This window comes from Aulostomus chinensis, chromosome 14, assembly GCF_037954235.1.
Source record: "Aulostomus chinensis isolate RoL2024-O1b breed Wild chromosome 14, RoL_Achi_v1.0, whole genome shotgun sequence".
In the NCBI taxonomy this organism is placed as follows: domain Eukaryota; kingdom Metazoa; phylum Chordata; class Actinopteri; order Syngnathiformes; family Aulostomidae; genus Aulostomus; species Aulostomus chinensis.
The window spans coordinates 25060176-25087178 of record NC_141333.1 but is presented as its reverse complement, the minus strand read 5'-3'; the positions used below and the strand labels follow the sequence as shown (position 1 = coordinate 25087178).

At 41.0% G+C, this 27003-nt stretch overlaps 2 protein-coding genes across 7 annotated transcripts in view; both read left to right on the top strand.

Moving 5' to 3' along the window:
• The window catches only part of rab6ba (RAB6B, member RAS oncogene family a), a 63840-nt gene that overhangs the window by 25005 nt on the left and 11832 nt on the right, over positions 1-27003 (top strand). The window contains exons 2-6 of one of the 2 annotated variants that reach the window (XM_086225008.1): positions 527-585; positions 8334-8387; positions 10753-10879; positions 13056-13167; positions 26593-26686. In XM_086225008.1, the coding sequence (XP_086081134.1) occupies positions 527-585; positions 8334-8387; positions 10753-10879; positions 13056-13167; positions 26593-26686 (446 nt within the window). The remainder of the gene's footprint in view (positions 1-526; positions 586-8333; positions 8388-10752; positions 10880-13055; positions 13168-26592; positions 26687-27003) is intronic. The other variant, XM_086225009.1, reaches the window with a different exon arrangement.
• LOC147250342 (transcription factor 7-like 1-D) lies at positions 19800-23738 on the top strand. Of its 5 annotated transcripts, XM_086225004.1 has the most exons (8): positions 19803-20088; positions 21586-21652; positions 21748-22233; positions 22353-22453; positions 22702-22864; positions 23041-23148; positions 23256-23292; positions 23424-23736. In XM_086225004.1, exons 3-8 carry the CDS (start codon positions 21820-21822, stop codon positions 23606-23608), a joined length of 1008 nt encoding a protein of 335 aa, XP_086081130.1. In that variant the 5' UTR covers positions 19803-20088; positions 21586-21652; positions 21748-21819; the 3' UTR covers positions 23609-23736. The 5 variants fall into 5 exon arrangements, with proteins under 5 accessions (XP_086081131.1, XP_086081130.1, XP_086081133.1 ...); XM_086225005.1 differs by lacking the exon at positions 21586-21652 and having other exon boundaries at positions 19800-20088; positions 22356-22453; positions 23424-23738; XM_086225007.1 differs by lacking the exon at positions 21586-21652 and having other exon boundaries at positions 22101-22233; positions 23424-23737.

Genomic DNA, 27003 nt, shown 5'->3' with positions numbered 1-27003 from the left:
TTTACCTACAAGCTTGTCAACATCATTTATTCTCTCAGTCCGTTGGAGGCCTCAGTCCCCTACTGTCATAGAAGTGGAAGGCGCAATCACTTTGGAGCTCCTTTAAATCAACCAAAACTTAAAAACATTGGCAAATATCCATTCAGGATGTTGTAATTGGTGCATTGACATTGATGAGAGGAATATTGATGGTTAAAGAAAGGCATCATATTGAAGTTAAAACTTTATCCATCTCAATGCAAAATTCAAATAAAAGACATGGATTCAATTTCTTTCTTTCTGTAAATGTACTTCTGCACCTCATGGCCATGTTCTTGTGTTTAGGATTTCAAGTACACACACTGCTGGTAGCAACAACAGCACTGTAATTACATCTGGACCTAATGCCACCGCTGGCCTCCTGGCCACCCTCACACTCAGTAATGAGCTCCCTGGGCTGATACAAGTACTGAGTGTGTGAAAGCAGAACACCTAGGCCTCTCTTCTCATCTCATACAGTCTGTCTTTTTCCTTCCTTCTCTTGCAGTTGGAAAGACGTCTCTGATCACACGCTTCATGTATGACAGCTTTGACAACACGTATCAGGTAGGTGCCCCTGCTGTGCAATCTTCTGTCTCAAATGATCCACTTGGTTGCTGTTGATCAGTATGGCACACCAGCCATGAACTACACACGCTGAAATCAAGTATGATATGTTTATAGTCATATGAGAAAGCCTTTCTCTGTGTTGGCTGAAACAAATAACAACATGAACGCCCCTAGTTTCTGAGCTCTCCAATATTAACTAATCTTATTCATAAAGTAAAACTGAATGTTGCGTATATGTGCTCCATGCTCAAGAGCTTTACAAGCATCCTGAAACACGCAAAGGCCCTTAAAATAAAATCTCCAGTGTTACTGCTTCTTAAGCCAAACATATCTACTTATACGTTAATAAAAAGGGAATTAAAAAATAAAGCTTACGAAGCTTTTCCGCCCTCTTTCTCATGTATTATTGTGTGAATGTGTGTGCATTTGTGAGCTCTTTACCGGGGTATTATGAGCGCATGCTGTGTGTGAAAACCATGGTCAGATTAGCCTTAGAAACACTGAAAACTGTGTGTAAGAACACTCCAGCTGAAGAAAAAAGGTAACTTCTGTCTGGAAAAACTTCAAATACTAAGTACAACTTAACTGAATACTCATCTGATACTATGACAAGTCAGAGTATGATCCTTCAGACATGAAAACAGAAGACTTCCATTTCACGTAGCTCTCCAGTTCCAAGTGTCATGACTCTAGACATTCTGTGGAATACTGGCAAAATGGATCTCCTCATCAAACAAGATTATTGTAGAAATGAAGACACCGCTGCTTTTTAAATTCACAGCAGTGGGACGACAAGGAAAATGACAGGAAAGCAGAAATAAGACTTTTAACCAACTGTATTATTACTGTTTGGGTTTGAATAGTTACTTTCCCTAAAAAAACATCCTTGAGTTGGAGGAATCATTTTCATCAGGTATGAAATTAGACCTGCGGCATCCTGGTCCTTCTTGACTCATCGCTGAGACTTATAGCTTCAGGCCCTTACACGCAAATGTTAATTTGATCCTGCCTTTAAATTTTCTCCAACTGTCTCTAAAGAAAGCTACGGTTCTGGAACTCAGCTGGGCCTCCCTTTTCCTCACTTCTTCCGTCCAAATGCTCAATGTTCTTGCCCTCTCCAATCTAATCTTATGTAATCGATGTTGGCCCTCTACCGGTAGGAATGAAAGTTTATGAACAGAGTTGTTGTACAGATTTTGAACATTTTTGTTTTCAGTACATTTTCATTTCATCGCCATTTGTGCAACAGTCTGTTTTCTTTGGCTCTCATGCATCTTTGACCCACCTCTGTGCATGGGGAAGACTACACTTGCATTTTGCTCTTAGGTGTCACTTTCTTCATCCTGACGTGATGTTTATGTAATGTAAGATAGCGTGATGTACTATCAATTCACCAAATACCAATATTATGTCTCAATGTTGGGAAAAGACGTATTCACTGATTCAAGTTACAGTTTTTTTTTCCAGAATCATTAACTGGTGGTAGAGTGATGAGATGCGCTCATATTTTTCATTCTTTTGTTCTTCATGGTGTTATTTGAATTAAGTATTTTGCGGTGAGATTTAGGTTTAATGGTCAGGCAGGTAATCCTGTCATGCAGGGATGCTCAATGTGACACAATCAGAGAGCACCACAGTCCTTAGTGCGGTGGCCCAGAGTGAATGTGGGATATGATGCTGCCGTTAATCTGACCCGCTCCAAGGCCACTGCTGTAACTCCCAGCCTGAGTGCAGCTGGATAAATGATGGTTTTAAAATTGAGCAGCCTTCAAAGTGCAGTCATTATGAAGAGCATGTGAGGTGGGGGTGCAAGTCTATCTAGACCGAAAGTCCTCTGCGGCAGCCTTGTGGTGATGAGGCATGGCGCTATTTCCTTGTCCTCACTTTTCAGCCTTGTCCTCCCATTGTAAGTGGACTGGCAGCATGCTGGAAAGGCAAGTACTGGACTGATAGCATCTGCTTATTTAATAATGCCTCCACACAACATGTTGTTTAATGTCCCCTACTCCACACGGTTGTTATGGCCTGAGCCCCAAATGATAAAGCAGCCCGAGCGCAGACTGAAAGTCAGATGGTTATTTTATTTGACTGTAAAAAAAAAGCCATTTGAATTCAGCACTTAACCCTGCCTCCAGAAGACCTCTCGTTCCCTTTCCCGTATTTTTTATGATTTTTTTTTTTTTTTTATGGATGCCATAACCCCAGCTTTGTTGCCATACATCAAAGCCAGAGCTCAGTCTGTCCGTAGTGTGTGTGTGTGTGTGTGTGTGTGTGTGTGTGTGTGTGTGTGCTTTTAATGCTACTTCTTCTCCCTCCCCGGCTCAGTGACAGGTAGGGCTGTAAATGTGTTTTTCCTTGCTCAACCTCTGGGACCTTTGAGTATTAATTAAAATGCTGTGTGCATTAGCTCAGTGTGAGGTTTTATGCTGCTCACTGGAGCTGCTGGATTCACCCTGTGAGGGTGGAATGATGCTGCAGAAGAGATGTAGCTCGACTAGATGATTAATGAAGTTAAGCTCTCAGGCCAGTATTTCGCTGCATGACTGTAATCATGTTCTTAGATTTTAACTGCTCTAGTTCAGTACTTTGAAGAGAGAGTAGCAGTACATTTGGAGACCAGGGGCCATCAGAGAGATGAACCTCCAGCCTGGTTCTGGCTTTCGTCAGCAGGAGGATGTGAGTTAGGCGAGCCAGATTTGCTGCTTCTAAAGCAGCAGACTCCCATCAAGCAGCCACCCAGCCGAGATAAACCAAGGCGGGCGTCCTCACTGCCTGGCAGCACATGCTAAAGGGCTCAGAGACCTCCAGAGGCAGAGCGCTTTTGTCAGCTGTGTTGGAGCTGTCAGTCAGCCGTGGCCACCAGGCTGTGACAGCATCTGGCCATGGCTCTGTTTGCTCTGCCAAAATTCTCCTCTATTTGGTGCTGCAACTGTTGTTGCAAGTGTATCATTTATTTCAAAATAAGCCTGGGAAATACAGCTGTTTATGAGTCAGGCCGGAAGCCTGTAAAGGGTTGGTTCATACATCCAAACGTTGCATATCTGTTATGTATATGTTGTGTTGAATATGCTGCTTACAGCAATTGAGGTGTATATATCGCTGACACATGTTAGTATTGTTTTAGCACCCATTTTAAAATCTCTCAAATGTCACAAAAATATGAAACTGGGCTCAGTAACTGTTAATTTATTAATCTGCCAATAATTTTATTATTGTTTCGATAGTCTAGTATTTGACATGTTTAAAAAAAAAAAAGCATATATAGCTGAAATTGGAATCTGAAAAAAGTTTGGGCAGTTTGCTGGAAAAGAATCTTGTACATTGTTCAAATTGGTAGATGAATAAATACCAGGTAATTGCTGGACCTCACATAAAACCGTAGTCATTTCTATGATTGTCTTAAGTTCTCTGGATTCCCTCTATGAAATTTGAAAGGGTGAAAATTTGGAGTATTTATCACCATACTTGCACAAACAGGAATAAACCAGCTTAAGTATCCAAAGATAAGGCGTGTTGCAACACTTTGACTCATGTATTTGACTTCAGTGTGGTTACAAGTGCCACATGCAGTAATTAATAAGTTCTATGTATATTTCTGAGTCCAGCCTGCTGTTTCCTTGGTGGTCTTAGTGCAGGAGGGAATGGATAAGTCTTTCTGTAAACTTCACATCAATATGCTCTGGTGTGTTCGCAAACTTCTGTCAAACATGCTGCTGCTGCGAGCCACTGCCAGTTTGCTCAGTGTGATTCAAGGACTGTTTGGTTCAACAGCATCCCTGCCAGATGGAGAGCCTTGAAAGTCCTGAGAAGAGCAGTGGCAGAACAAGTATTCACATTCTCTACTTACATAAAAACTCAAGTATATGATACTTGGAGAAAAGAAACATAAGACCTCAATATTCCAAATGAAAATCCTGTATTCATGAATGAAGTTACATCAAAGCCAAATGTGGCATCTATCATCATAAATCAGTAATTTGCCCATGAGCACGCTAAATAGGATTTAAATTGTGTGGTACGGATAACCTCATGCTCCAGTCCTCTGACTTCCTGAGGGATAGTGAGCTGGGATCAGTAGCAGGTTTGTAGGTTCAGAGATCGACTGCCGGAAAAATCCCACTGGATTACAAAATATCTTTACATTTACTGTTTTAAATATAAATCTTTTTTTTTTTTTTTTTTTTTTGGTTATAACTTTTGAATTATGTTCTCAGGCCAAATCCAATAGGAAGTGAGTTTTTGTTGTAGATTTGCTCATCGACTCGCTCTCCCATCTGTAAACCCATTCGTGTGGGCTCCCAAGTTGGCAAAGTAAACCCATTTGTGGTGGAACCTGGAGTTGTTTTTGAGAGGGAATATTGGATTTTTAGGCTTGACTGCATCACTCGTTCAACAGCAGTGATATCCATCTTGAGTTTTGAAAGGCTGTCGATCTGAACTGTGGGGTAATAAAGGGACGTCCCGGGTGACAACTGGAATTGTACTCAAACACACATGGGTTTCACCCATCCTGCTTCTATGACCTCATGTGGTACCACTGGTACCTTTGTAAACATCTCAATGGATTGTCTTTTTTTTTTTTTGCTTGCCCATCCTTGTCTGTACTCAGATCTCAAATCATTTGCTACTATTTGCTGGTTATGCTTAGATAAATATGTATGTGAAAGGAAACAGATTTGTTGTTTATGGGCAGACAATAAGAATATTTCAAATACTTCTCGTCCAATTGAATAGCTGCACTTTTACTCAAATTGAATAGCTGTATTGGCAAGTAATGAAGTATTTTATGTACTGCACAGTAGTGTAAAAGTACAATGTTGAAGTTTCTGACTACTTCACCTGAGTGTACTTTATTGGGTACTTTTTGCCCCACTATATTTGTGTCTCTCAACCCATCAGTGTGTTACCCGTTTGCATGAAATCCCAGATGTTAGGGAGCTTTTGTCTTCAATGCAGAGGTCCTAATATCAGGTAAAGGACAATGTTAGGAAGGAGTGTGCCACTTTTGAAATATCACCTGTCCTGGCTCCGTTTGTATGAAAATTCACACTTGTTCCAATTCCAACCTATTTTCATCTTTTGTCGTTTTCCTGTGCAGTCAGCAGTCAAATAGGAAGATGGATGATTTTATGAAGTCGAGACACAGCAGATTGCATCTGACCCACAGGACCAAGGAGGTTTACGAAATGTGGATTAGTCATGCAATGGAATAATTCATGCTGTGGAGTTACGGATTCTGATCAGCCCCTCTGATACAGGATCTAACTGAGGATCTAAACCTACGTTAGTTTTGAAAAAACAAAACAAAACAAAACACTCATTTGCAAAACGAATGTATTCATTCTCAAGCCCACCTTGCACCGGAACATCACCCGTCTATCTGGACAGCTTTTGTGTGGCACCTGCAAGAGTTTGATCACTCGCTGTGAGTTTAGAAGAGGCATTTCTATACATTTAATGTCACAGTGATGGAGATTTTAGTGCACGGTCATAAATTAATGAATATTGAAGACTATCATCATTGTTAGAACTTCAAGACAAAATCTATTGATAACTGATGATATCACATGCAGAAAATGTCTGAGGACAGAGGAAATTTGTCCAAAATATTTTCCAGTCAAGCATTTATTGCTCTACCCACCAGCAGACGGTGCCAGAGAGCCATGGGTGTGTTTGTGCACTATGCAAAGGAATAGCAAGAATTATCGCTTAAATGCATTAAATAGTGCTTTTGTCACTGTAATATGGAGGTCATTAAGGATCTGTTATGCTTTGTTAGTTAGGAAAAAATTGCTGCATTGAGCATCAATATCATCAGCTAACACAAAGGAATTTTTAGCATTAGTGTCAGGAAGACATAAAGCGTTGGATTCGATTTTTTTTGCTAATTCCAAACTAAATTGAAAATATACTTTGAAAATCCTCTTGTCTGTCTTTGGGATTGATAAGCCAAAACAAGTGTGTCATTGTGAAAGAATGAAAATAGTCTGTAGTCTCTTCTGCAGATTATTATGACCTGAGTGAGTGGGAAGGAAGAGTATAAGTGACATCCTGTCTTCATGCCAGACTCTCTTAGTCAGTCCACTGTGGTGTCTGGCATTGCCAAGGAAACTAGTGCGTGATCAAGCTGCTGATGCCAAGCTTTGTCAACGTAGGTAGTGGGTACCCTGCTGGTCCGTCTAACCTAGAAAATACAACAGATACTCCCACTTAATCCCAGATGGATACGAACATATCAAATCTTGGAACAAAATAACCTGACCATGAAGTACAAGCTGGAAGTGTCGTCTCCCGAACAGATGTCTCCGTAGCAGTAGCCACAGGATGAGCTACAGACCGCCGGTGTTGGGAGTGAGCATGCACGGATCACGTAGGCTGTACTTCAGCTACATAGCTGTGAAATGATACTTAATCTCTAGCCAAGTTAAGTCTAATTTTATTTTTCTAGCCCACAATCACAGATTACAGTTTGCCTTAGGAGGCTTTACAAGAGCCTCGGAGGAAAGATTCCTCTAATGCATGTAGATTATAATATGTATGTTACGGATCGCAGCGTCAAGCAACTTCAGATGTTGCCAAGTGGGCCCAGAGCCAATTGGAGAAAAGATGTCCTGAGCACTGAGCAGCAATAAAATGAATTTTTAAAAGTCACAACAGAAGCATGTACTTATGATGACTGAATAGAGAGATTTAGAGGGTAAAACGAATGTGTGAGGTGGTTACGGATCCAAGAAGATACTCAGTAGGTTCAGGTGCTGACATAGCCCCACGACCTTCTCTCAGCCATGGAGACACGGGAGGGGACAGATTGCACAGAGAAAAAGAGAGCAAGCAAGAGATATAGAGGGCAAAAGAAACTCATCAAGCTTCAATCCTCTTCATATTCCTGCAAGTGTCACTCTGAGGTAACGATTGTTCACCATCAGTGATGCCATGAAATTGACTGATCATGACAAAATTTCACACGAGTGTCCACAAGGACAAAATGCCACTTCAAAGGGTCCAAGGTCGACTTCACAGTGAAATCAAAATGTTCTGTAAAAAAAAATAAAAATACCGTGAATAAAATTTGTCAGGCCATTATTAATGTTGATTTCTCAATTTTGATTTGCCCGGCCCAGAGCACCGGGCATGGCAGAACCAGAACCATAGGCTTGTGAAAGGAAAGCACGTGTCCTGTGAAGAGGGAGCAATGTGGAGAAATAACTTCAGAGATTCTGTTCAGAGAGGGTCCTTTTTTTCCAGCACTGGGGGGTGGTAACATAAGAGTGACTGCTGAAATACATTGTAATACATTTTAAATCTTACAATCAAATCTTGTGAAACAGGTCTCCATGATAGGAAGTATATCAAATTCTATTTTGTCCGCAGGACGAAAGACACAAACCAGGACCTTCAGTCATTAAACTCTTGGCACACAACAGCCATTTATGAAGTCACAGCGTTTAAGCAACTTCTTCTTTTAAAAGTCTTAACTAAAAGTAAACCGTATTACCTTATAAAAAAATTTTTTGCTGTGCTGTTTTACCTGGTTTACATTATACATTTTTTGCAAAAGTGTGCATAATATAGATAATGTAGATGTTCACTCCAGTACACCTCGACGCAAGGTTGATGTGACCGTTGCGTTTCTTGTGTCTGCTGTAATCGCACATTATTCCGTTTATTCAGTAATGCTCTTCCCTTTACTTGTTTTACTTTCCACGCTCATATTGATCCAGGAATTTCTTCTCTCTCTTAACCAGGCCACAATTGGAATAGACTTCCTGTCGAAAACGATGTACCTGGAAGATCGAACGGTAAGAACCTCTATCACAGTTGTGTAACGTGAGCAGTGCTGCAGTCCCGACTCTCTGCTGTTTAGACGTATCCAGGCAGGCTGTTAGAGTGTCCATCTCACCTGCTGAGGCTTATTTAATACCTCACTTTAAATTTGAAATAGCCAATTATGTGTCCCGATACGATTTAACCCTGTCATGACACAAAATGCTTGGAAAAAAAGTGTTAATCTTTGAAACAATAGAATCATGCATCAAACACTAAACAATATAAAATTGATTGTGTAAGTATTAATGCTCTGTTTTATCTTTAAATTGCAAGATTGATTTATGAACTCTAGCAACAGGAGAGAGAAGGGACATTTCCAGTGCTGTTAATGAGGATTCTCATTTGTAGCTTCCTCAGACTCTGTAAAAGAGAAAATGTAAATTCAGTTTTTGTTTGTTTGTTTTTTTCATGGTTGTGTTGGTTATGGAAATAGAACACACTGACAATGCAGAGCATGATCTTGATGCCACCTGAGCCTAAAACACCACACCATCCTGGTCTCAAGCTTTAGATGTTGATTTTATGATGAGACATGTGACACATTCCTATTTCAAGTGTTCATCTTCAGACCCTGAGACAGCAGTTTCGGCAGGTTAGGAGTTGAGTTGTACCCAACACACTCTCAGACCTGCCTGGGTTAGACACACAGAAAGCAACAGCGAGATATTCGGGTGTGAGACAGTTTTGCCTGATACAACTGACATCACATAGTAAGTAGGCAAGGATCTCGGATGTGATTCTCATGGCTCGTCTTCTGCTGTTGAAAGAAGTAGGTAAATAACAAAATGAAATTTGACCGTCAAACTACCTGTAATGTTGCAGGTGATGTGACTGTCTCTGGGTGAGTCGGGAATCAGTGACACTGGATTTCACTGTTCACGCAGGAATGTTTTCCTTCTTCCTTATAAAAAAAAAAACCTGAACCTAATCCACACTTGAGCTTTATGAATCTCTAGCGGCGCCACGTCTGATCTTCACTTCTGACCAACTTGAAGTGAAGGTTAGATACTGGAGGAAGCGAGGGGAGAGGTCTAAACGAGGGACTGGCAGTGGGGGGCACTGAGAGGGAGTGATGCAGGAGAGGAAGTAGCGACATCAGCAGTTCATTGATACCAGCAATGAAATGTATGCATACTGTTTTAACGTCTATCGGTACGCAGCGTGTCTACATCAATTGATCTGCGATTACTATCCACTTTTTTACGGATGTGGGCCGCCACAAAACTGCCGGTCTTGATATTTCAGCATCAGGTTATACATCAGTGAATCACTGCACCCCCTTCAAGCTGTTAATGTGTCATAATCAGAATGTGGTTGAATCGGCTGAATGAAACCGGAAGTAATCTATTGTGTTTGGATCGTAGGTGCAGTAGACGTGAACGTCGTTCGTACAGCATACTAGCATCAGTGCCCTATCTCAGGAAACGTTCTGCATATTAGCTTAATGACTGTGTTGTCCAAGCATAACTGGACGTTTGCTGCAAGAAGAGCTCAATGCGCTGCAGTTGTGTGCTGCTTTTGTGGTCTATCACTCATTCACACACTCTGCTGGCTCCTTAGTAAGATGCCAACTTCCTGACTCTGTCTCAAACACACACACATCCATACACTGATGCTACAGCGAGCAGTTAGGAGCCAAGTGTCTTGCTCAGGGGTACGGTACTTCAACAAAGGCGCTCTCGAACTAAGAGGTCCGAACCCAAAACCTTCTGATAAACAGACCTACCTAATGCCTTAATTTTCGTCAGCATCTAAAACCAGATAGTAGAACAAGTTTGGCAGCGGATACAGGAGCCGGCTATGCTACTGGAGGAGAAGACCGTTAATGTCATGTCGACACCTTGACGACAGCTGATTTGCCAAGGCAGTTGCTGCGCGGGAGAAGAGAATTTTAGCCTCAATGACGATCACAAAAACACATTCAAATACCAGACATAAAAAGCAAGTTTTCTGAATGTATCTGATACAGATCATGTCTTAACACCAGATGTAAGCAGTCTCAGAGAGAAACACTGATGTCTTGCATGGATTCAGACTCAACCACCAGCCCCACCTGAGCTCCCAGTCATTCCGGCAGCTCTTTATCGATGATAAACACAAGGATTTTCACTAAATTCCATTTTTAGAGAATAATTTTAAAAATAACAATGTTTTACATATTTAACTGAAAATATTAACACCTGTGTGAGTCTGTGTTGTGTCTGTTACACTGTACGTGTCCTTTAATGTGCTTGAGTGTGTGTGATTGCTCTGGGTGTGTTGTGTATGTTGGTGTGTCTGGAGGGGGCCTAGTGTTTCTAGGTTCTCTTACTCTCTGAATAATCTCAGCCTCCTCAGCTTTCTCTGTCTGAACCCCAGGTGAGGTTGCAGCTCTGGGACACAGCGGGACAAGAACGCTTCAGGAGCCTCATCCCCAGTTACATACGGGACTCCACCGTGGCTGTAGTTGTCTACGACATCACAAGTGAGTGCCCCTCCTCAAATTATCGAATACACATACTGAATTCGGTAACCATTAAGGCAGGCTTTTACCAAGGCTGCTATGAATTCTGTCTGTGCAAATTTCTGTGTCACCACCATTTGTTGATCCTTTTACTGAGACATCAAATGTAAATGAGGCTAGCTGCAGTCAGTTTGATTTGCATAAATTGGTGCTAGGTTACTGTTGTGGGAGTGGAGCCAGAATTAGAGTTTCCTGCTGTTGAACCTTGAGTTACTGGTTGAAGAGGGAAACTATATTTAATGATATATCAGGGTAAGATTTTAGCTCTCCTGAACTCAACACCAAAATGAGTGATTGAATGATTTACGGCAGAAAGAGTGGGATTTTGGTAAAGACTTGTAACTCAGAGAAGAAGAGACTGTCTTCGTAAACAGTCCAACAGTTATAGGTAGTTTCCCCAGTCCCATCTCTCTGTACTGTACTGGAGTTGCTGGGAACCAATAAAAGTCAGGAAAAACAGGCAGGAGGGGCCTGAGGAGAATGCCAAGAAACAGCCGTATGAAGGCAGTTCTTACTGATCTTGTTTTAGGACTTGCAGCTGAATAGAGAGCACTCAGCTGAAGTAATTGTGTCTGTCTTTCTCTCATTGTTCTCACAGTATGCCCAACATTTTACACCTACATTCTCATTATATGTGCGTTTCGTTTCAGACACAGTTTCCTCTGCTGCAAATCAATGCAACAATGTACATTTTCTCCCTTTCACGGGGGACAATCTAGATATAGCAAATAAGTTACATTCATCTTTTATTTCACCTGGGCATGATAGCAGGTCAGTCGTTTAATAAATAAGGAAAAATGCATTTTGGCTCTTTGCGTTTATGATGGGACAGCAAATCTGTAATAAATGTCCCCCTAAGTGCGTAACGGCTTTTGTCTGATAAGCCTGCTAATATCCATCTGATATCTGGATTGCTTTTTCATATTTTCCCGCCGACGTTCAGCAGGGAGTTCGAGATCATCTCACTCTATTTCTCACCTTGGTGCTAAACATCACTTTCATTAACTAGGAGACAATATCAGGGATGTATCTCCCACAGCAGCAAAATCCCAAGTATCAAACCTGACTTTTGTGGATTCACTGATGAATGGAATGCAGCATATTGCGATTATTGTTCCAAAAATGTATTATTTAGATTTCATTTGTTAGTCCACTAATGAGAAGAATTCATCTGGCCATTTTCCTCAAATAAAAAAACAAAGAACTTCTAATAATTCCTACCATAGTCAGCCATGAAGTTCTTGGTTTGGTGGATATGTAAGCTGGTGTCATTTGTGAAAGAATTCAGTTGTGATATTGTTGCGTTCACAGATTTGTCAAATTATTTCAAATGAACTAGACAATTTAACACAAATTTCCTGATGATTTTTATTTGCGAAAACCACTCGACGAAACCATGTTCTGTTTCAGCTTTTAAATTATGTTCATCATGATGACATCCACTTGACTCCGGAATGCAGAAAGAGCCAGTCGTATGTATTTAGCTCGAAGCTAATGGTGACTGACCGCTTATAGCAAAACTGTCTAAGAAATACCGGCTCACAAATTCTCAAGCGCATCGCCTGCTGTAATCCGTGTTTTCTTCATCCAGCCGTATGTTCAGTAATCCACAAACTCTTTGATGTGAGCTTGTTTTTAGCTCAAGTGAAGTGCTTGTGAATGAATGAGCATACGGCTGGATGAAGAGGACGCACATTATACCGAAAAATGTGCTTGAGGCAGAATCAGACATTTGTAGGCAATGTTGCGTTTATTTTGTTGCTGTAGTTGTTGTCAACCATCCGTCTCCATTACATTCAGCAAAGTATGTGTGGTCGGCTCTTTATACATTCTGGAGTCGCAAAGGAAAAAAAATGCCTTAGGATCTCAAGACTCCCATTTATGAGTACTTGAAACCCAAAATACACCATTTTGGTGAAGTATTTAAGTTTTGACATGTAAGCAGCTTCAATATCGCATGCATTTGTTCTCTAAACATTATATTCTTCTTACATTAATAATAATGATGTTTCAGTTTAATGCAGTCGGTAGGCGTCACGTTCTTCATGCCAGTGTTGCCATTTGAAGTTCCACTGAAACACAAGTGCCTCTGTTTGGAGGAGTAAGTTGAATGTCACCGTCTTTCATTTCTCAACAGATATTAATTCATTCCAGCAGACGTCAAAATGGATTGATGATGTGAGAACGGAGAGAGGAAGTGATGTCATCATTATGCTTGTCGGCAATAAGACAGACCTGGCAGATAAGAGGTTAGTAGACACGACATAAAACTGCCTCCCAATATAAGTGCTTCTGTCTCATTCTCTGGATTTCTTTGTGTGTCTTGATACCATAGCAACCATGATCTACTGTGGCGTTTTGTCGCAGTCATATTCAGTTGGGAACAAAACCTGATAAAAACATCAGACCGTCGCCGCTGTCCTCCCCTGCAAAGATGATGATTTGATGAGATGGAGGAGTGTCTTGCTGACTGAATTTGTATTTTGATGAGACGGAACTGATTAGGAATTTAATATTACCGCCTCAGTGTTATATGAAGAAAGGCTTGAGGATTGTTCATCAAATATCGTAATGAATGCGCTCATTAGCATAACGGGTTATGTTTAATATTATTTGTACCGATTATGGTGGACCCTCAGCTGTGTCTGATCTGTCTAATCAGCAGTTTTAGTCACACTGCTTGCTTTGAAATGAAAAATGCGTATCGCTTGCTCTGGGAAATCATTTGGTGATTCAATTCCAGGTGACACTTGAGAAATCATGAATTGTGTACACAAGGGATTTATTCTTTTCCTCAAATATACATTTATGGATGTGTATAAACGGACTGCATAGTCAAAGTGGGGCAGTGAATAAACGTGGTTGAGACAGGATGACTGATCGTCTCGGAAAACAAATTGATCGGAAAGAAATGCTTACAGAAGCCGTTAAAATGAAATAACATACAGCATAGATATACATCAGTATACCAATGGTGGAAAATAAAAAGCAGATTGTTTGTGGCCCCTGTGCCAATAACCAATCAAGGTGCATAAGAGTAAAATTTTGCTTGAAATAGATTTTTAGTTCAGTCTTCATTCCTCACTTCTGATGTTCCTTAGTGTAAAAGTTCTTCATAAACTCCTCTGCCTTTTTCTCTTTGTCCCTCATACACAATGTATACTGTATGTGTATTCATTTCAAGTGTATCTGTGCGTGTGTGCATGTATGCGCAAATGCACTGTTCTCAGTTAAGTCTTCCAGATAAGAGGCAAATTCTGAGGGGTGTTTGTAGCTCCTTGTCCCTGACATCTGTGGTCTACCTCTTACAACAAAGTCTTTGCTAGCCTGGTTGATGGAGAGGTTTTAGAGTTACACAATGGAGGTCCGGAGCAAATACCTGCAAATATCTTTTGCTTGAGTTACAAAGGTGTTGCCTACTTTCTTTGAGACTAAATTGAGGGTTAAGATCATCCATTTGCGTGCTAGAACAATTTGGCCCAATGGAACATAAATGAGGATCTTTGTCTTCTGTCCCTTAGTGAGGGTCAGTCGAAACACTTACACCTCGGTTGTAAGAAAGAACTTTCTCAGTAAATATCTGAGAGTATCGTGTGTATTTTTTGCGGGATGTTTTGAATTTGTACGTGCACAGATATACTTGAAGTATGTGGGATAACAATCCCAAAAACATTCTAAAAATTTGGGTCGAGGCTACAGATAATGGTCAAACATTCAACAAGGTCCTGCTAAATTTTCTCAGAACATTCCCGTTAAAACATTTTGCTTCAGGGAACATAAAACGTTTGCTCAGTGTTATTTTAAAGTTATTTAACTTCCTTAAAACATTCTTAAATTTTGAGATTACAACATTTCCTTTGACATCATTCGCGTTTTGTGGCTATTGTTTGCCGATGTTGCCGTGTATCCCACATGCTGGGTTCTCACTTTGCGGAAAACAGATCACCATTGTCTTTCTGATCTGGTTGATTGATCCTCGTGTGTTGTACAGGAAACACCAGTGTCAAGGTAAGGTTCTCTTTTCTTTCCCCCACATTCATTCCACAAATAGTATAATTCTCATCTAGTGAGTACAGTAGCATTATTAACTTCACTATTTAACAGGATTTGGCCTGTTCCATGTCATAAAGCCCAGGATAATTGTAAAAAAAAACATATGATAAGAATTTCTATTATTGTTGGTATCATGCTGCTACAGATATACGTGCACTATAAACATTATCAGTAGTTTTATGGAAGATTAGTAACATTTGCATTTATCTTGTTAGAGGGTGAATTTGTGTGTATTGATGTAAGCATGAACTTTTTATTCTTTTTCGCAGACACAACTGTTTTTGTTTAGTTGATGCTAAACAGGACTAAATGTTGACTTTTGTTGGATTGATGTTTGCGCGGCTCCCCAGATTTACTGCTGATATGACTTGTGACAAAAAAAGGAGAAGTATTAGATAGTCTACAGGCGGAAATTCTCTTCGGTGTGCTGCTCAATGTGTAACTGAGTAAAGAAAACTGCTGTTACGGGCAGTTTTCAGGATGAATCTCATTTGATCGAGTCAATACAAATTGACAGCTGCAAAAAGTTTCTGTTTCTGGCTACATAATGATTGCATAGTAAGGTTGCAAGTACATGTGTATACATTTAAAACCTGTTAACAATTCAGGCAATTTCTCCCCTTCATATAGTCAAGAGTATGGTGGGAATCAAACAAAATTAAGACTTTAGGATAGCAGTTAGTTGCCTGAAATACCAATGAAAGCTTTTTTTTTTGTCGAAATCATGAACCACCTGATCTGGTCATAGCTATGTAGAATTAGGTGTGGTCTGTCTGTCAATTTCTTCTACACCTTAAAAAAAATCCTTAGAATTTGGGAAATGTGTCTGAACTGCAGTTTAGTTGGGTCTTGCTGTGGTTCTTACAGGGAAGACTATTAAATGTTTCATGGTAGAAGGAAAGGCTCTTTCCTGGCTGAACTGTGTGAACATCAACTCAGCACCTTCTCCTAATTAGCTTAGCCGCTAGCTAATAAGCCTGGGGGTAAATTCAACTTATTTATGTTCATTTGAGCCTCACAGGTTTTTCATACATTTTTTATTGTCTTCACAAGTTACTTTGAATCGTGCAAATTATTAAAGAGTTCAACAGAAAAGTAATCAATTACAGCAATGTTTCTCTGACACATGTGGTCAGAGAAGCCAGGAAATCTTTCACACACATTAATGGAGGAATTTTTCATCACTGCTGGTTCAGTGAGTCCACAAAGACAACATGGGTGGCTACATCAGTAGTAATGGTCAAATTCAACAGAGAACCTCTTTTATTTGCATTCATCATGAGAAGATGTAGAAACAACCATCAGATGGCATGGAGGTAGTGTTTCCTTGTGTCAGTGTCTGATGAAGTTCCTGTAATCACTGAATGCAGTCGCTGACATTGAATAGTTTGAGGGAGTCGATATTGATCAGAGAAATCTGGTAGAGATGCAGTATGTTTGTGACATCTTAAATCTATTTCTAGCTGGCTGTGTGTGTGTGTGTGTGTGTGTGTGTGTGTGTGTGTGTGTGTGTGTGTGTGTGTGTGTGTGTGTGTGGGACTGGATGTGTAAAAGCATCAGAAATAGTTGGTAATGCCATGTTTGCTTAATGTCCTCTGAGATGATATTGTACGTCTGACACCACCTTTGCCATTATCAGAGATTCAGGTACATTGCATTACTGTGATTATAAATCTGGACTCTCTTCATGTGTGTGTTCATTCATGCTTGGTGGAGCTACTCTCCCAGTGCTCCCTGCTTAGAGCCCTGGGAGCCCTGGGAAAGAACAAGTTAGTCTGCATCTGAGCAGCATCAAGTGAGTGGAGCCTGTTGAGTGACAGGAGTCGTTGCAGGAATTTTGATTCTCATTTCCATATTTAGGTAGAGCTGTTTTAATAATAATAATCCATCCATTTTCTTCCTCTTATCCTGTTAAGGGTTGCGGGGGGTGGAGCCTATTCCAGCAGCCTTCAGGTTAGAGGCGGGGTTCACCCTGGACAGGTCACCAGTCCATCACAGGGCCAACACATAGAGACAGACAACCATTCACACTCTCATTCATACCTACAGTCAATTTAGAGTATCAATCAGCCTCGTCCCCTCTTGATGTCTTTGGACTGTGGAGGAAGCTGGAGTACCAGAGAGAACCCACACAGGAACAGGGAGAACATGGAGACTCACACAGAAAGATCCCGCGCTCGAACCCAGAACCTTCTTGCTGTGAGGCGACAGAGTTGACCACTGCACCACCGTGCAGCTGCAATAATAAGAATAAGAATAATAACAACAGCAACAAACGCAAGACATTTAGAAGAACATCTTACTAACGATTCCTGATCGTCTCCTTTAGGACTGTTTGATTATGGCAAAAAATCATGATCAATGATTTTTCTGCAGGACACGTGTGCAGCTCACAATAAATACAATAAAAGGGGTGCTCATTTACATACACATCAGGGATTGGAGATCTGATTACAAATCAGCAACAGGAAATGCATTTTAGAGCATTTAAGGAGTGACAAGTGCCATACACTCTGTGACTGAACCTCAGGTGATTCAACCGACTTTGACTTTCCACTGGGCACAGATCGGTTGGGTTTCAGCTGTGACGCTGTTCGCATCAGCACTCCACAGCAAGAGACATCATAATTGTTTTATTTCAGTGAAATTGTTTGTGATCGTGGGTTGAGTTGGAATCATAATTAGGGCTTGGAGTGTGAGAATCCTCTTAAAAGGCTAATTATTCTTGTCATTCTTCTCTTAAATTAATCACCTTTTTGAGGGCTTTAACATGTTCCAAAACTCATGAAATTAGATCAGGCCTGGTGAAATATTGGATATTTTATGGGTCTTTAACATAAATGTGTAAAAGTGGCTTGACTGTGCTGCCGAAAAATTGTAAATAGATTATTTGAGATGCATTATTTTTCATCTACATGCACAAAACTCAGTATGCTGATTGAGCATGACAAGACTTGGATTTTAAATTGATTCGAATTTTCCATTTTTTGATTTTTTTTTCCCAGTACTCAAGCAAACTCCTCCAACTTCATCAAATTCTTTTCAGGTTTGGTCAGTGTGTGGCTGATCTTAAATTCTGAAACCTTTTGAATTTTCACCATAGTATGTGGGCGTTGCGGGAAGGCGAGTTTTGGTCTGGTTCTAACTTCTTATGTTTGATTATTGCCCCGCCCTGAAAATATCTATTCGTCAATATTGAGTCTCAGTCGTAGAGCCATCCATTGGTGACGGGAATTGACTTGTTTTACGCTGACACGGTCTGTCGCTAGCTCGTAGGTCATATTCAACTAAAATTTGGTCAGACACTCCCAAAGATCTTGGGGGTGAACCCCAGTGAAAACTGTGACTTTTGCTGACACGCTGAGGCTGTGGTGTGGCGGCGAAGGTTCATATTTCACTGTTAACACAGGAAACCGTTATAACTTCACTCCAGATAGTCTGACGTTCAAGAAACTTTTCACACATTATGATACATGAGCAAACTGAGAGAGAAAAGGAGGAGACAGAATCACTTGAGAGAAAAACTTAGGAGACAGAGTGACTTGAAAGTGAAAGGGAGGAGACAGAGCGGCTTGAGAGGGAAAAGGAGGGGCGAGACGAGGAACAGCATATACATGCGCATTTCTTCTGTGTACCTGCCTTAGGTTCCATACTGGTTTACTCCAGCAGTACTTTAATGTGTAAAGATGAAAATGAATTAAAGTTTTGTACTCTTGTTCATGTTTAAGTGATGAATGAAATACACAAACACACACACACACACACACACACACTTCCTTACATAATACTCCTGTAAAGGCAATGTATCACCCCCGCTGAATCTGTCATGAGACTGCTCACATCTTTCCCAGCGCCCTACATGTTCCAGACAGTAATGACATGCTGGTGACATCATGCTTTCCACTTGTTCTCTCAACTCAAGACATTCAAAGGTATCAAAGTCTGCCAATAAAAAAAAAAATATATATATATATATATATTTTATATATATATATATATGTATATATATATATATATATATATATATATATATATATATATATACACACATATATGTATATCTTCAAATTGACACTAAAGCTTGTTTTGTCCTCACTGAATATATCTTCAGTTACTCAAGTCAAGTCATGCACACGGTGGCTGATGGCAGTTAAGATGAAGGTTGTCGTGATTTTTGGCATCCCCCCGCTGGCCTCGATAATTTCAGGAAGATTCCATCCATTCATCCTTTTTTTTTTTTTTTTTACCGCTTATCCTGTTAAGGGTTGCGGGGGGGGGGGGGGGGGTGGAGCCTATCCCAGCAGCCTTCCCCCTAGACAGGTCACCAGTCCATGGCAGGGCCAACACATAGAGGCAGACAACCATTGGCTCTCCCAGCCACACCTACAGTCAATTTAGAGTCTGGATTAACCTGGTCCCTCTTGATGTCTTTGGACTGTGGAGGAAGCTGGAGTACCAGAGAGAACAGGGAGAACATGTTCAGGAAGATTATTTACGTTAAACAAGGGTTTAACTATAAACCTCCCTGAGGCAAAAATCTCCTGAATATATTCCAGCCTGTTTGATGTTTAAGTACCAGACTGAAATTAAGTCAGCGACCTACATTTATGCTCAGTGATAGAGATTGCAAACTAATGCAGAGCATAAATAAAGTTTTATTTTGAGAATGAATGTGAATAACGCATTTTTAATTCTGAGTTTGAGATTATTTTTAGGCTGTTTTTTAATTTCTCTGAGTATGTTCACTCTCAGTTAAGAGTGTGCACCTCAGCAATGGAAAGCCAAGATTAATGAGGCTATGATTTACCATGGCAACCGCTAACAGAAAGAGGTCCAGCAGCTCTACTCAAAAAATGGTTCTTGACCCCTGTAAACGTGAAGCAATATTCTTAAGTAAAACGTAATTAAAATCTATAAAGTGAAGGGTTTATTTGCCGAAACAATTTCAACGGAAATGTAAAGATATTGAGTAACTTTATCCGAGTAGATGACATAAAGGCACAGTTGGAGCGTGCCAGCCCGTTGTCACCAAGGTAACTGCTCTTCTCATACGGGTTCACCCAACCCTCACTGCTCTGACCAACTGTAGGGGCAAAAGTGGAATTAAAAGTTATGAGGTAAGTTTAAGGATTTGCAATATATTTTGTTAATGGTAACATTCTTTATTACAAGTGTATTGGCTACAACGGACTGGCGACTCGTCCAGGGTGTACCCACCTCTCGCCCAATGTCAGCATGTCTGAATGTGTGACTAATTTTTTTTTTAGTGTTAGCTAGCAGTACTGACCCTGGTTATTGAATTCCCAATGGCAGGGCTGCTTCCACTCAGGTTGTGTTATATGCCAAGATACTGCTGGTCTTGCCGCATCCAAGAGGAGTCCTGGTGTCGCTGTTGTGCTGGATTTATCATACTTCAGCTAATGGCTAGCGCTGAGCTAACACTGTCCAAACTGCTGTGGTTTAGATATATTCCAATGGATTTAATTTAATTTAAACGTAACCTCTTAAAGGATCAATGGCCCGCAGATGAGGGATGGGACAGGAACATACTCTGACAAGCATCGTAATTAGGGTCCAAGCACTTGCAGTGCGAGAGCACCTTTTGAAATGCAAGGATTTATTCTTGTCATGCACCTCTGAAATTAATCACCTTTTTAAGAGCTTTAACATGCTCCAAAAGTCATGAAATTTTGGACACAGATTGGGCCTGGTGACAAATTAGATATTTTAATGGGTCTCATCTATAAATGTGCAAAACTGGCTCAATGGCACTCCCTAGAAATCATATAAAATTAAGTTTGACCTTTTTGTCACCTGCATGCCCAAAATTTGGTCTGCTGATTTAGCATGACAAGACCTACAAAAAAAGCACATAAGACGTCAATTCAACAGGAAGTCTGCCATTTTGATTTAGATTTTTTTTTCCAGTCATACTTTAATAAACACATTTCTAGGGGCTTCCTCTGATTCCCTTTAAATATGGTCAATGTGAACTCGAGTCCTGGATGGTGTTGTATTGCGAAGTTTGTAAGTTTTGACGTTTTGCAATGAAAATTTAAATTCTCACCCCCCCCATTTGTTGAATCTGGCTCTTACCTCTTATGTGTGATGAACGTCGTGCTCTAGAGACATTTAAGCATCAGTATTGACTCTGTCATAGAGCCATCTAGTAGCGACAGGAAATGACTTGTTTTACACTGACATGTCCTCTATTTAGCTCTTGATCATATCCAAATAAATCCAGTCTGACACTCCACATGTTTGATAAACATCCCACCATGATGACATCTACATCTTTTTTTTCGAACCTTCAGCTCCCATAACCTCACGGTGAAAACAACGCATTTGTTCCTGCTGTGCAGCCAGAAGCTGTAAAGTTTGGCATTTTTGATTATTTGTGGAAGTTGTCTGTTGATAATTAATCAAAGTTAAAAATTTGATCTCTGACATTCGCGATGCTATGTGTATCACTGGATAAATATTGGTTAATGGTCGCGATGGCACCCATAAAACACGTGACCGCCTCCGAACCAGTCCCGTGAGAGAACTGTTCTGAACGTTTGAACCACGAGTTGGCCGAACTCTCTCTACATACGGCTCTTATTAATTCACAGTCACAGCACCACCTGGTGGTTGCAGGAAGTGGTGATGGCTTTGACCATGCTCGTGAAAATGTTTGAGGTACCGGAGACACTCGCTTCATGTCAGACTTGTCACTGTGAGCATCTTATGTTTTTTTGAACACTAGAAAACTAAAATTATTTGAACATCCACAGATTTGAGAGCCCACTCAGTTCTTTTGGAGTCTAACTGAGAGTATCAGTATCTCTGCCAGTGAAATAAAGAAGATGCAGGCCAATTCGGACCATGTTGGGGATGTTGCTCCCTCTCTAGATGATTTACTGGCTGACTTGTGGAACACATCTCAGCCTTCTGTCACTTCTCTACCTTCTGCCTCTGCTGGCAGCATCAATATCACTGCCAGCGAAGAGGAGAAGATCCTGGCCAGTTCAAATGTTGTTGTGGGTGAGACAGAAAGGGAAGAGGTTGCTTCCTCTCTAGATGTTCCTCTGGGTGAAGTGTGGACCACATCTAATTCTGCACTTGCTGCTCCACCTACTTACCAAAGTGGAGGCTTTGGGGACTGCATGCACCAGGAAAACACTTTCCAGCCATCTGGTCCAATGATGGCATCCCCCAACAGCCGCGGCCCAATGTGGTGTGAGCCGCATGTCCAGCTGCCAAATCAACTGGGCTGTCAGGTAAGTGGGTAACACGTAACATAGGAACATGACATTTCCCAGTTCCAATTCAGAAACTCAAACTCGCTTGTCTGATCACTTTTTCCTTGTGTGTATATGTCCAATATTACGCCACACAGCAGCTCCGGGGCGTGAACATGCAACCTGTCTCAGAAGTGGTGAACAATGGTTCAGCTCCATCCACCTCTGCTGCTCTCTCAAGAAACACTTCTAAATCAAAGTAAGGCTGTTCAAATTGGACCAAAAGTATCTTTTTGTTGTTGCTGACTGATGATCCATCACTAACGTAATTTAACTCGAAACTGCATTACATTTTGCCTCCCTTAATTGGTTAGCAACTGATGATTTTGCACACACATTTTTTGCATTCTGTTTCCCCTCACATGACTTTTTTCTTCAAAATAGTCTTTCTTCTCGGTGTCACACATTGGTAGCATGCTCTCTCTGTGTGGTTCTGTATTTCTGTAGAAAGAGGAATGCTAAAAGGCAGAAGAGTGCTGGCAGTGTTCAGCCTTATGTGAAGAGGCCACCAAATGCATTTATGATTTTCATGAGGATGAGCAGGCAAAAAATCAAGACCTCGATGAATCTGAAGCACAATTCTGAGATTCATGAAGTGCTTGGACAGATGGTAAGTTTGTGTACACAGTCAGTATTACATCACATTTTAGTGAAAGCATACATTTTTGAAAACATTTTATGACACATAGGAGTTTGCAGAGAAATATACTCCTGTGTAGACCTGTGTGTCCACGAACCAGACTGTCATTGTGTGTGTGCTGGCTGACGGTGTGCTCTTGTCCACAGTGGAACGCCATGACCATTGCTGAACAGACGATATATTTTCAAATGGCCGAAGAAGAGCGTCGCCGCCATGCCCGGCAGCACCCTAACTGGTGCGCCAAGGACAATTATGTGAGACTCACGATAAGCCTGGGGCGTGTAGCTTTTAAATCAGCTGATATCAGATGGGAAATCGAACGTATGTTTTACATTGTGTGTGTGTGTGTGTGTTTGCATAGAGAAGAAAAATGAAGATGAGTGGAGCTGCCACCACAGGTGTGTATTCATTCGAAATGTAATTTAAACTGACCTCAGACCATCACCATCATTCATGTTTAAAAACACTGATTTTACGAAGAAAAACATGTTTTAATATTGGATATTAAAATTGTGTGTAATTGTTGCAGCTGCCTCACCTGAACCGCGCCAGCAGGGAAAGAGGAGGAGTGTGACTGTGGAGCATGAATCACAGCAGGTCGAGGTTGATGTTTGTCACGTACCAATGGGGTCTCGTCCAACTGTGGTCTCTTCTTTGCCTAAGCATGGAAGTGCAGTGTTCCAAGCACCGGCCTTCCCTTGCTGCAGACACTGAGTGAGGAGGAAGCCCCCGGAATGGATGAAGGAGAGGCTTGTGGACCTGTATTCTCTGCCAAAGCCATCACACCCCTTTCTGCCTTAAATCATTAAAAAGTGCTAAATTCAAAACTGTAAAAAGCCTGTTGTCCTATTTAAGTGATGCTTATGCCCACTGGCCAAAATACATACTAACACCCAGCTTTTGTCGACACTGACCCTGCAGTAGACATGGGTGTTTATCTGCTCACTTCTGATCGGCATTGAGGGGAATATGAAACCCAGATGAACGAGGTAATTTGTGGTCAGCTTTTGGCACTTCCAATTGAGAATAGGATGATTTGGCTTTTACTAGCAGCTTTACTCATGATGAAAAATGACTTGTTCTTGGTTGTGTGCAGTGAGAGAGGGGTGTAAGTCGTAAGGACAGAGGCAAAGAGTCTCTGTTTAAGAAAAAAGACTGATCTTTGGCAAAACCTGCAACTCCTTGATAACAGACGTAGGATGTTATATTTTAGTGATCTTGTGGTGTAGGGGAGGGCTTGGCTAGGCTAAAGTATCAAGCCTGGACCGGCTCATCACAATCCATTGGTCACCACCCATTCTTGTGCCCCCTTTCAGTTCATTCTCCCATACTACAGGATTACATGACACAAATTATCTGGTTCATCTGTTTCATGTTTTCCAAGTTTGTACAAATATTGAACAGTTTATTGGAATATTCAGTAAATCTGATCAGTAACTAAAGTAAAGACTTTTGACAGGGGGTTACCAGGATCCCTAAAACTAAGGCTGACCCAAACGCTTCAGGGCTTGGAAGTTTTATTTGTGCCACGACAGTTGACGCCCAAATCTGTATTCAGTGGTGTACTGTTGTAACAAATAAAAGGATTCTCAGGCTACAACAATCATTCCAAATAAGGCAATAATAGTGGTGCAACATTGTGCATATTATTCATGCTGCAATCATGAGCTATCATCACTTATACTTAGACGGAGGTTAAACCTCATAGTTTTGTGAGTTGCAGCTCTCATCTTAAATCACCAGTGATGTACTGAACCTGCCGTTGACACGTGACCCATCTGCAGGCAGGCTTTCAAAACACCATACAGGCAAGATGTCCAGAAAGTCAAGTGTGTGGAACTTCCATATTTGCAAGGATTACCCCCCCCCCCCCAAAAAAAATAGAGTGCTAGATTTAGAGGAAGCTAGCATATCACAAATCCCCTACACGTTCGGCTAGTTGCCCAAAAAGTGCCTCTGTATGCAAGTCACTGCTGAGCCATCACACTTGCTAGATAATGTTTGCTATGTGCAATCTGCCTTCTATTAAATGTTCCAAATGCTCCAAAGTCACCACTTGTGTGCTTGAGTGTTGCTTGGATGCTTCATATCGCACATCTATTATGCAATTTTCTTGCCAACTGCCTGTCTGGTGATGAATAAGACTTGGTGTTGTTGAAGTTGGAACCCAGGCGCATGCATACAAAAATAGCTGCAACAGCACTGGTGCAACTCTTGTCAGGTGGTGTTATTATGTAAATGCATCTCCAGTGCAGTGTTTCTGTTCTTGCTGCAGAAACTTCTTTGTCTACCTCTCACAGAGACTGAATTCCTTACTCATTTCTGCCGTGAAGCACACGTTTTAGGGAGACACAATAAGATATTGATGTAAAATTGGAGGAAGGGCAACAGAGCAAAAAGTATGATCACTTATTTCCTACCTGGAATTTCCGTAACCAATCTTTCACCACACTTCTGAGGGGCATCATGTCTTCTGTTAAACCCTCAGAGGCAGTGCTTGCAATGTCCCCCCTCCTTTTTCATGGCTTTTATATGGTGCAATGGCTTCAAAAGACAACCCTATCAACAGTAGTTGTGGTAACGGTTCAACCCTGCTGACATAGGAGTTGAGCATACTCTGAGTTTGTCTCACACAGGCTCACATGTTTACACTCTTGGTGTGGTCATTTAGGTGGTACCATTACATTTTCAGGTGATTTCTAGACTTGGTGTGTTTACATTTCTGCTTGGCGCCAACTGATGGCACTTGACCTGCTTCCCCCACAGTTTAACCTGCATTTCATCACTTTTGAAACCACTTCCAAATCGTTGTAGTGTAACCTTTTTTGTATCAACAATCATCCATAATGAGTTTTGTTACCCTTCGTTGTACTTGTTTTCTTCCCTCTTTTCTAGCTCTCACATCAACTGCCATCATCAGCAAGCTAAACAAAACTAGGCATTTGCATGCAGAATAAAACATCATTCTCTCCACACGCAAAATAAAAAAATCGAATCTTTCTCTGCTAAGGCAGGCTCGATGCTACAATGGTGTACTGTCATCATTTACTGACGGTCTGGGCTGTTTTTTCCCTGCTGGCACAAACAAGCTATGGAGTGGAGTGAACATGTTCAAAGCTTCATTCATCATCATTATCCACTGACACGTTCTCATGATCCCATTTCAAGATCATTTTATCACCCAGCCATGTGTCACTGTGTTTATAAAGGCATTTCCAACCACTCAGGGCAGTTTGGAAAAGAAGAAAGGATATTTTTGAGTTTGAAAACAGCACATTTTCAGTTGAGAGTAATAAAGAAGACCTACTGGTTTTTCCAGGAGACCTGTGGCAAGTTTATTTAAACCAGTTATACCACTGAACATGCTTTGGAGTCAGCAGCACTCAGTGGATCTCTCTTTTTCTCTCTGTTTAATGGACACCTGGCATGTTTTGTATTTCGCTGTGAAAGCAGAGTAATTTTCTATTATTAATTTCCCCCTGGACCATGTAATTAATCATCCTCAGTCGTTAGCGAGTGTACCTTCAAAAGCCTTTAATTATAGGAGCTTCAGCTGCAAATAGAGGGCTTCCCTGTGACACTTGTGTAGCATCCACTTGTGTTTATGAGATAATTTGAGAGTCTCTGTTTTGGGTCATTATGCTGTAAACGGTGTGTTGTTATCTGTGAGACTGATGACAATTCCCCTTTATTCACAGGCAAATCACAATTGAGGAAGGTGAGCAGAGAGCTAAAGAGCTGAGCGTCATGTTCATCGAGACCAGCGCCAAGACGGGGTACAACGTCAAACAGGTGAGAGTGAACAGAGTGGTGTCCGAAAGTGAGTCTTAAACTCCGGGAAGAAGTAAGAATTATTGAACATCCAGTTCCTTTGTCTCCAAGACAATTTTTTTTAACATGTTTTCAGTTAAATGGCTGAAATAAGGTCTGAGGTTCATACAAGCTTAAGAAATATAAACAATACCTCAGTAAACACGGCATTCTGAATTTTAAAGTATGAATTTATGTCTTAAAAATGAGCGATTGCTCACAAGTGGCTGAACAAGACCACAGAAGATAATACGGACATTAATCGTCATCATGATGAAAAAGTGCAAAGCTACAATAGT

Coding starts and splice junctions, on each gene's coding strand:
- LOC147250342 (XM_086225004.1), top strand. CDS start 21,820: ATGCAGGCCAATTCGGACCATGTTGGGGATGTTGCTCCCTCTCTAGAT. Junction 22,865..23,040: donor ATGAAGTGCTTGGACAGATG/GTAAGTTTGTGT, acceptor TCTTGTCCACAG/TGGAACGCCATGACCATTGC. Junction 23,293..23,423: donor GAGTGGAGCTGCCACCACAG/GTGTGTATTCAT, acceptor TAATTGTTGCAG/CTGCCTCACCTGAACCGCGC.